The 10,485-nt window shown below is 49.6% G+C and overlaps 1 protein-coding gene across 1 annotated transcript; it reads left to right on the top strand.

Annotated features, from left to right (window-relative positions):
* Positions 1 to 2,762: 2,762 nt before the first annotated feature.
* Positions 2,763 to 4,721, top strand: MFSD6L (major facilitator superfamily domain containing 6 like; the record flags this gene model as incomplete). The annotated part of the gene is made up of 1 exon (XM_080629259.1): positions 2,763 to 4,721. One exon carries the CDS (start codon positions 2,763 to 2,765, stop codon positions 4,719 to 4,721), a length of 1,959 nt encoding a protein of 652 aa, XP_080485385.1.
* Between the last annotated feature and the right edge of the window lie 5,764 nt (positions 4,722 to 10,485).

The raw sequence follows: 10,485 nt of genomic DNA, 5'->3' as shown, positions 1-10,485 counted from the left end.
TGGCTTCACTGCACAACCTCTCCACATCTGATCTGGAGCCTCATGAGTGCCGGTTACGTCCCTCCAGTTGTACATCTCAGCAACAACCACCTACAACCCCAGCAGCAGCAGCAGATCTCCTCTGTGAGGTCAGCCAGCAATACCTTTGCATCCCAGTCTGCCATGCAGTCCAGCCTGGTCCACGTCTGCTGCACAGGTAAGAGATGTAGAAGAGCGCTCCTGGGATTGATGGGTGGACAGGATGCCTGCAAGACTTCTCTGTTCTTTTCCTTTGCTGCTGCCACGGTGTACAAACACTCCCCTGGTTTGCAGATGGGCAGTGACAGGCCCAGACTAAGCCACTGTGAAGGATGATGGTGCAGGAGGACCCTGACTCCATTCCACTCTGTGGCTGACTGAAAGAATGGAAGAAACACAGCGTGTATTTCTTGACTTTCTGAATGTGACCTGTGGTTTTGGAGTGTCTCCAGGGAGTCTTCCCTAAGTCCATATTGGAGGGGATTTGGGGGGTTCCTTCTATGGCACTATCATTTGTTTATTCTCCCAGCAACCAGATAACTCCTCACCTGGGTTGCCTTCACTCAGGGGTGCTTGCTTGCATCAGCAGCCCAATGAAAATGTCCTTTAGCTTTGTCTATGTGCAGAGCAGCTATCCCCAGTCACGTCTGGCTGTCACTGATGGGGAGTCCCTGTGCTACAGAGTGATGCTCACCCAGCTGTGGTGGCTCTGGCACACCCCTGTGTTAGCCCTGATGGTTGAGGACAAACCCACTCCTTGTCCTGTCTGTGCTGGGTCTGCCCAGCCCTGGGGAGCTGCACCTCTGGAAAGTCACTTCAGTTTCTGGAGTCACACCAAGGATGAGGAGCTGCCCTGCGGGTATCGCAGCCTGGGGCACCAGAGAGCAGCTTCCCTTGTGCAGAACTGCTCTGAGCCTCTGGGGCTGTCCTGGCTGGTTGGGTCCCATGGAAATCTTCCAGTTCTTCTTGCATCCCTTGCCATCTGCACAAGGCTTTAAAGGGCTCAGCCCTCAGATTTCCCTGTTCCCTCTCTTTGCCAACAAGCACACGGCTGCCGTGTTCCTGCTCCTGTCCCCATTACCACCTGGCACAGCAGGCATCATCACTTCCCATTCCCAAGCTAAAGGTTTATCCACTCTCACTTTGAACGTACCATGCAGTCCAAAACCAACCACTGAAACACACCCGTGGGGGCATATCAGCTCTAGAGCTGGCAGCACGTGATGGGGCATTCAGCAGTGTGAAAAACCTCCACGTCCCAAGAGCTATTTAAGCGTAAACCAGCACCAACAGCTGAAAGATCCTGTTGGGCAACAGCAACGTGACTGTTTCCTAAGGAAGCTGCTTTGAAATGCTGGCAGATGTAGCCCCTTGCTCCCAGCTGAGCCAAGCACGGTCCTCAGGCCTTAATGTTCTTCCCCAGGAGTCACAAGGCTGCAAGATCTCAGCAGCAGCATTCGATTTCTCAGTACTGTTCTTTACCTCACAAGTCAGACACGGCTGATCCTCACCAACACCACACCTGAGCAGCGAACACCTCGCTCCTGGAGGAAGCTGAAGTTCAACAGGAGGCTCAGGAACAAGTCAGGAAAGCTCTGCTTGTCCTCCTGCGCTGCTGCATAGGGTAACACAGAGCTCAAGGGAGGGCCAGTGGCTCTTCACACCTCTGCCTCCTCGGGGCTTCACTGGGGGGGTTCATGTACCCTGGCACACAAGGCAATTGCTTGCAAAGCCAAGAGACTGTGCTGGGCTGGACTGTGGTCTGTGGTGTCCAGAGTTTACTCTGTACAGCTGTAAATGATGTAGATGGATTATAAGTTATTTGTATAGTGTCAGAGGTGATCTGTGTCAGAAGGTGCAATCCTTTTAAAGCCAATTTTTTAAAAAAATATATTAAAAAAGCCAATATAAACTGTCAGTTTGGTTGGTTTTTATGTTTGTATGTGGCCAGCGGTAGGTGGGGAATAAGCTGCTAGGAACAGAAAGACATCAGTGTCATTTGGCCCTCTACGGCTAATGTCTTCTCCCCACCTTGGGGCTACACACTGCGTTACACAGACAGAGACTTCATGGCCAAATCACTCTTTACAAGGGCCTGTAGGGAATGGTTTTAACCTGCCAGAGGGGAGACTGAGATGAGCTCTTAGGCAGAAGCTCTTCCCTGTGAGGGTGCTGAGGCGCTGGCACAGGGTGCCCAGAGAAGCTGTGGCTGCCCCATCCCTGGCAGTGTTCAAGGCCAGGTTGGACACAGGGACCTGGAACATCCTGCTCTAGTGGAACCCAACCCAAACCAGTCTGGGATTCTACTCTTCTATGAAAAAGGGAAAGCGTTTCCTGTTGCTTTGTGACCAGTGTGGGAGGATTCGGCTCTCAAAGTCCATCCTGGCTCTGAACTGAAGAGTTTAGCTTTTCTTTTTCACTGCACACGGGGAACTGCAGCAAACATCACCTCCCTTTGGGACCCGCACCGAGCTGGACCATTCCTGCCCCCCCCGCCCGCAATGCCCCCGTCTTCCGTGCGGGGCGCTGTTTGCCCTGCGGCCGCCAGGCGGCGCTGCCCACCCCCCCGCCTGTCTCATGGCAACGGGGCGGGCCGGGGGCGCGGCCCCGCGGGCGGTGGCAGGTGCGGCGGCGCCGGGCCAGGCCCAGGGCGGGTAGCGGAGGCCGGGGCCGCGCCGTGCAGGTACGGTCCCTGCGGCCCGGAGGGGCGGGGGGTGCCCGCGGGAGGAGCATGCGGCAGCGCCATGAGCCAGCAGTGGGACGTCGGCCGAGCTCTGGCGCTCTCCGGCCTGTTCCGTGCGCTGCAGGGCGCTGGCAGGGCCTGCGCCGCCCCGTTCCTGACGCTGTACCTGCGGCACCTGGGGCTGCCGGCGCCGCTGGTGGGGCTGGTGGCCGGGGCGCAGCGCCTGGCGGCAGCGCTGTGCGCCCCGCTCTGCGCCCGCTGCCCCCGCGCGGCCGGGAGGCGGCGGCTGCTGGTGGCCGGCGCCGCGCTGGGCTCAGTGGGGGCCGGGCTGCTGCTCACGCTCGTCCCGCCCGCCGCCGCCGGCGCCCTCTGTAACGACACCCAGCAGCCGGGGCACCGAGCGGCCGCCGCGGGGCCGCGTCCGAACACCAGCAGCTACGGTGTGCAAAGCACGAGGGCTGTTCCGACCGCGAAAGCTGTGTCAAAAGGAGCGGTGAAAACGACTGCTGGCGGTTTAATAGCGAGCGGGAGGGCAACGCTGAGCAGCCCAGCCTCCCAGGGGCTGTTTGGCCTGACGGATGTGCTTGAGAAACAAGGCAGAGGAGGTGGTGAAGGTGGCACAGAGACAAACGGGTACTTGGGTGGTGCCTCCGGCTGGACGCCGCCTGTGAAAGCAGTTAAGTGGGAGACACACGAACCAGAAATGCTGGGTTCCAATGGACCTCCCCTCCGTGGACTCGAGAAGCAAACAAGCATTCTGGGTTCTGCTGCAAGAGATCCTGCTGGTAATGCTGAGGAAAGGCTTTCTGCTACCAAGAGTAACAAGCTCCCTGTGTTTAAAACAACTCTTCCAACTGCTGGAGATGCTTATGTGTCTGGAAACCTTTCAGACCACCAGAAAGATTCTCAAGATACCAGCTTTGAAGCAGTGCAAAACATCTTTCAGGACAGAGAACACCAGATTTTCCTTATGGTGCTGGGTGCTGTGGTGCTTTGGGAGCTGTTGGCTACTTCTCTCGAATGGACAGTGGATGAGAGTCTCTATGAATTCCTTGACTTTGTGGATGCAACTGACGGTTATGGCAAGCTCTGGATTTGGAGTTACTTGGGTGCCTCTGTAGGTGCCTGCAGCATTGCTGTAGTCGTGGATCATCTGAATTGCTTCCTCAGCAGTTCCATCACCCGCCTTGCTGTCCATTTCTATGGCTATGCTCTCCTGGTAATGCTCTCACTGCTTGTCACCGTCTTCTTTCCCATCCACCTTCCCAAGGAAAGCAAGGGCGTTAACAGGATGGGCAAAGCACTGGCGCTGCTGCGGGGCGATGGCCGGGCGATGCTCTATGCCAGCACCGTGCTCCTCACCGGTGTGGCTGGTGCTGCTGTGCACAACTTCCTCTTCTGGCAGCTGGAGGACCGAGGCAGCAGTGAGCTGTACATGGGGCTTTCTGTGGCCGTGGGGCTACTTGCTGAAATGTTGCTTTATTTCTTCAAAGGGAAGTTGCTGAGCACTTTCTCAAGCAGCACAATTGTCGCAATCAGCCTCAGCCTCCTGACAGCGCAGCTCCTGTGCTACTCCTTCCTGTGGACGGCGTGGGCAGTTCTCCTCATCCAGATTTTATCCGCCTTCAGCAGCGGTGCTTTGTGGTGGGTGGTCAGCATGACAGTGGATGACATAGCCACGCCGGGCACAGCGAGGCCCCTGCACGCTGCTCTCCAGAGCCTCTGCCATGGTGGAGGAGCAAGCTTGGGCAGTTTTGCAGGAGGATTTGTGGTGGAGCACTTTGGCCTGGCCGTTCTGTACCGGGCGTGCTGCGTGTGCCTGGTGCTGTGGCTCTTCCTGTTCCTGATCGTCCAATCTAAACTGCCACAGCAGAAGAAAATTAATTATTCCCGTCTCCTGGCTGCTGGTTCCAGTGATGGGAGTGACTCTGACGAGGAGAACGAGAGGGACTGGCTGGTGAAAGCCATGAAGGATGAAAGCTTCAGTAGGAATTGGTCACACCAGCGTGGGATCAACTAACCTGTACTTGAATGCAGGGGGTGGAGTGGTGACGTGGGGTGATGATAGTGCCCGGAAATGACCTTTAATTCTAAAGTGCTAAAAACATGCAGTATATATCTGACAGGACAGATTTTTATTCTTAACATGTTATAAATCTTGTAATTTTCTTAATTTATAGTGTTCTTATGGTAATTTTGCCTTTTTGACTGAATGATTTTGCTTCCAAAATCATACTGAGGTATTCCAGGTATACATTTGCTGAAATGAATGTAGCTGAGTTTGTAGTCAAAAACCAAACTTGAGTTCCTGCTCCCCAGAGCTGATGCTGTGGAAACTGAGCAAAGCTGTGACCTGTACTGGCACAGCTGAGTGAAAACTGCTGTCATGCTGACAGCACACGGAACTTGTTCAAGGTGCTGTATCTGAACTCCTTCTGCTAAATAAGGGATGTGAATAAAAACAGGGTTCGTTTGCTCTCCTTTGATTTCTAAACTCAGGTTTTGCTACAGACTGTCCTCTCCTGTTTTGGGATTTAAGTGTGCTGCGTTGGCATCTGTTGGTAACAGTGCACCGTGTGTGCTCACAGTCAGGGCCTGCGGGCTGGCCAAATGGAGCAGAACAGCCTCTGCACTTCCTTGTGGTGAATAGATTGTATGATTCTGTTTACCTAAGGTGGCAGACAGCGTCAGGGGTGACCAGGAAGCAGGCTGCCCTCCTGATCCGAGTAACTAATGCAGGCCGGAAATTACCAGAGGGCAATATTGGTTCCAAAGGAACTTGGCACTGGCTGAGTTGACTGGTGGAAGCTGGAGATTCCCCCCTGGGTCAGTTTGGCCTGAGGGCAGCCCTCTTCTCACGTTTCCTTTTTAAAACTGAATCTGTGTCCTGAACAGGGCCTGTTATGGATGATCCTCAAGCTGCCTTGTCTGCCTTGCCTGTACCTCAAAGGTTTCAACACCTCTTCAATAGGTAAGATCTGCTTAAAGATTGAGAAGTTGATGGTCTGATCTCATTGAAAGACTGGCAGAGAAGCTTTGAGCGTTATGGTCCTTTCAGTTACATCAAAAGCTGCTGTCAGTTCGTTATGTACTTCCTTGGTCAAGGGGCAACATCTGTCTATTCCTTTGCAGAGGGATAGATCTTAATAACATCTTCCTAGTGTTTTACAAGCCATGAGATAGGCAGCTGCAGAAAGCAGAATATTTAAATGCGTATTTAATCTGTAATATGCAAATGGCATTGCAATCTGTCACCCTGCTGCATTTTGGACTCAGTAGAATGTGGTTGCAGACAAAGAAAAGCAGTGCCACTGAAGATAATCTTTCTCTGTATGCATCAATTCCAGATTATCTGTGTATCAGATGCTTTCAGGGTAATTAGCTCTGTCTTTGCCTGACACAATCCACTCTGCCATGCAGAACACTCACTAGAATGACTATAGATAGAACTGTCCTCTTGCCAAGAATAGCTGGAACTTTTCATTTAGATGTTACTTTCTCCCAGGAATTCAAACTCAAGCTGAGAGCAATTTTAGTGTCAAGTATTTATCACAGCCTTATTATCATATAATACCTCAGGAACTCTATTTACTTGTTAATAGAGCATCTGACTTCAGTCTTGAGTAACATAACTGCACATAGCACATCATGGAGCCATCAGCGCTTTTGTGAGAGGAAAATGATGCAGGAATAGCTGGAATGTTTTAAAATGCAGTCCCTTCTTCAGCTGGAAGTGACTGCTCTCATTTGAAGCCCATTAAATGGGTGATAAATTCTCTTTTTACCTGCTTTGGCACAGAAAACAGCTGCTGTAATTCCAGCTTTGCAAAGAGGAACCTTGAAATGAAAAGTGCTTGTGCATAATCCATCCTGTGACCGGGTCGAAGGCATGGTGACAGCATCATGCTCGTCTCAGCCATGGATGTTTAGATGTGCTGAGCCGCTGCCCTTAAGAACAGGGAGGATCTAAAGTATGGCCCAAAGCTTAACTCTGGTATAATAAACTTGCATCATCAGATTTATTATGATTTTTTACAAATTATTAATACAACAAAGACATTTGGTGCTGGTTCAGGGGAGAGTCCTTTATCCGGTTTGACACATGTTCTGAATTACAAACTGCTGTGGAAGGGAACGTGGCAGAGGGCTCATTCCCTGAAGACATTGCACCAATTTGATGAAATCATTTTCCACTGAGGTTTTGACAGCTTCTGTCTTTGAGCTCTACAACATCAGTGGCTCCATTTCTTCCTCCCTGATGGTCACAGATCCTGCAAGGCAAACGGGGACGGAAGGAAGAGACTTAATTTGTGTGAGACTTCTTTGCTCTGAGCGTGGCTTTTAAGAACATGCCAAGGAATTTAATGCTGCTGAGAATAAGATGTAACTGAGAAGAACTAAACTGCCTCTGGGGAAGATAGATTCTCATGATGTATTTCCAACCCCATCAGCAGTTATTTTTGCACTGCTTTGCAACTATTTGCCAAAAAAAATTGATGTTGCAATGTCAGGGGTTTTAAGTTTTTATCCTTAATCAGCACTGTAATGTTAAAAGTGATTATAAAATCATGTAACATTTTACCGTTTGCCTACCTCATGGTGAACTTTAAGCAAATTTCAGAGGCTTATGTGTACAAATACTTCTTTTCTTTTTGCCTCTTTGTGTCAGTCCAGGGTCTAAGTTGAGCTGTCCTTCTCTGAATACAGTTCCATTTAATTGAGCTCAGGAGACAAACCATAGTTAGTGCTGAGGAACAAGTTCAGCACAATGCTGGTCTTTGTAGCTCTGAGATTTGAAATGCAACACAGCCTGATATGTGTGTACTTTGTGAGAGGTTTCAAAGGACCTGGGTAAACCAGTTTTGTTAGATAAGGCCAAAAACTGACAAAGGGTTCTTTGCTTATCATGAAACGCTGCAGGTAGTTTTAGTGCACTGCTGATGCAGCTGGACTGGAACCCAAGTAACCCATTGGATCAGACGCTTTCTCTTGCTGTCTAAAATTCTGTTCCTAAGTTAGAAGGAAACTGAAACAGCAGAATGTGTCTTTCTGGCAGTTATTTTATGATGGGGTATTGCAAATGTTTCCTTCAGCTCCTCTCTGTGTGCACCTCACATCTGCGATTGACTTCACAAGTGTGGCACTGTCGGCATATGAAATCAGGTAAAACTCAGTGGGCATCTCTAAATGTTCGTTTTTCCTGTGGATCTGATCAGCATAGTAAGATCCTTTCCAGTATTCTCTGAAGATTTCTATAATCCAGCAAACAACCGCAGCCTGCGCCTTTGTGGGCTGTAGTGAAACCTGCCCAGATGAATTCACACAGAGCTTTTGTAGTTTTGCAATGAGTTATTTCCCAACATCGTAGATATGAACCATTGAAAGCAGGTCCATTTAGCTGTAGTTTCACAAGACAGGGAGAGTGATGTTGTTGAGAGCTGTGGAGTTATTCTGCATGTTCTGAATCTTAAAAGCAAGAGCTTCTGAATTGTCTTTTATTCCAGGATGGGGTGTGACATCTCTAAAGCACGATCTGTGCTCTTTGGTGCTGCTCGTGGAAGCGTTTCTCCTTTTGTTCATCTTTAAGGTCCAGACAAGACATTCCCGTGCCGATTTGAACTCTGAGGAGAATTATGGTTACAGCATGATACCAAAATTCCGTGTCTATAATATGGGCCCTGTATAGAGTCCTTGAAAGTATTGGGCAGCTCTTGAGTGTTGCTGGCATCAGCACTGAGTGGTACTAATGCAGGAAGGGGTGAGGGGGGAAGAATCTGTCTTGAAATATCTTGACACTCTTGGCTTGGCATCCCTATTGCTGTATTTATTAAGAGGGAGCCAGTGTAAAGGAATCTGCTCATTTAGACTCTATATTTCTCAGGGAACTGATACATGGGGGAGTTTCTGCATGGTTTCTCCCTGGGGCCTGGTTTTACTCTAATATAAATGACATTTCTGTCCAAGGGCAATTTCTCGCTTCAAGTTGGGTATGTTGAGACCATAAAACCGTGAACCCAAATGTAGAGGTGAGGATGAAGCAACTGTAAAATTAACCTTTGCTTCACCTCTAATGTTTAGAAATCTTGCCTGAAGAAATCAAGGAACAGAGCCTGCAGTTACCTTACCTTGACCTCACTGGTACAGCAGACAGGGAAGCTGCAGTTTTGAAACCTTGAGAACATTTCTACCTCTAATTAGGTTGAAAGGTCAGAACTAGGGAGGTACTTACAACGCCAGAAATACCCTTGTGTTAACACAGGGTTTTATTGTTAGGAAAAGGAGTTTTGAGCCAGAAAACACAGTCACGTGCTGAAATAACTTGAATATTCGAAGTGTAGCTTTGAAAGACATGAACCTGATTTTTTGACAACTCCTAAGGAAAATACACTTACTCAATAACTCCAGTTATTCTGACATGTACACGCATTCGAGTCCTTGGGACCTCACTCCTTTCTCAGCAGTGGCAAATTACTTGGCTTCCTTCTGTCCTCAAGATGCACCTGATTGAGTTGGCAAAGAAGGGCCCTGTGAGCATCACCTGGGATGTGTTTTTGAAGGCTTGGAATCAGTTCAATGTGCCTTAGTGGTTCATTGTCTGCTGTTGCCTGCTCAGGTTGTTTCTTTAAAGACCTTCAAATGACTGTGTCCATTCTCATGGTTTCCAAGCTGTGTTTTAAATCTCTTTGTGTTTGTTGGCAGCTCTCAGGTACCTGGGAGATTGTGTTACTCTTGCTTGGCACAGTTATAAGCTTACCATGTACATGGAGCTGCTTCATTCCTACAGAAGTGACTGTGTACAGGGAGATACTAGTGCTTTTGAGAAATATTCTGCTCATACCCTGAAAGTGTTGCTGCTGGTGACTCAATTCACACACAGACCCATGGGAAAGTCACCTCAGGACCCACTAAAGCTTCTCAGCTGAGGATGTAGGGTGTACCTGGGGGAAGGAAGAGCTGTGGGGTTCGCCTGCCAGGCAGCATGTTAGATTATAGCTCTTTGTGTGATGCTGTTTGATTGAATCCCATGTTTTTATTAAGAATAAGGTCAGTGCACAGAATGGGGTGAATTCACGTTGCAGCCCACGGCAGATCTGGCTGCTCATGGCACAAGGAATCCTGTCCAGTACTGGACTGAAGAAGTGATGAAAATATTTGTGCATCCCTTTTCTCTGCATGTGGAGCAATCAGAACAAGGTGAGTCGCTTCAGACCTGAATTCATGATCACAGTGCTGCTGGTTGCTCATCATTTAATGAACAGCATTTAATGGCTGTTCTTACCTTTCCTATTAAGACAGCCAGACCACTAGATCCTGAGGTGGCTGTGTCCCTCAGGGGGACTTTGCCTGTCTAACTGGGGCACCATCTCCCTTGCTGGTGTTCTGGTTTAAAACACTGGGCTGGATCAAAAGTCAGCAGCTACTCTCTGGGTTTTGGAGATGGGAATTCCAAGATGTTGCTCAGATTTCTGTCAGTTCCAGTGAGGATGTTCCACACAGATTAGCTTGGCTGCCTGGTACACTGGGGAGAGGAGCAGCTAGAGACAATGCTGAGTGAGGCACCAAAAGCAGATCCCACACTCTGGTGTCTCTCTGCAGGGGTTGATCCTCCAGACCCATCCCTTGTGGTGCCACCCCTCTGTTCTGCTCACTGAGAGCTTATGATTTTGCACCAACAATCAACTTCTAGCAGTCACTGCCAGCAGGATGAGAGGGGAGAAAACCCCTGGCCTGGCCCTCACCTCCCCACAGCCATCGCTCCTGCTGCTCCACAGCCCAGGGACTTC

This window comes from Psittacula echo, assembly GCF_963264785.1.
Source record: "Psittacula echo genome assembly, chromosome: 14".
NCBI classification, from domain to species: Eukaryota; Metazoa; Chordata; class Aves; order Psittaciformes; family Psittacidae; genus Psittacula; species Psittacula echo.
This window is presented reverse-complemented; position numbering and strand designations above follow the sequence as displayed.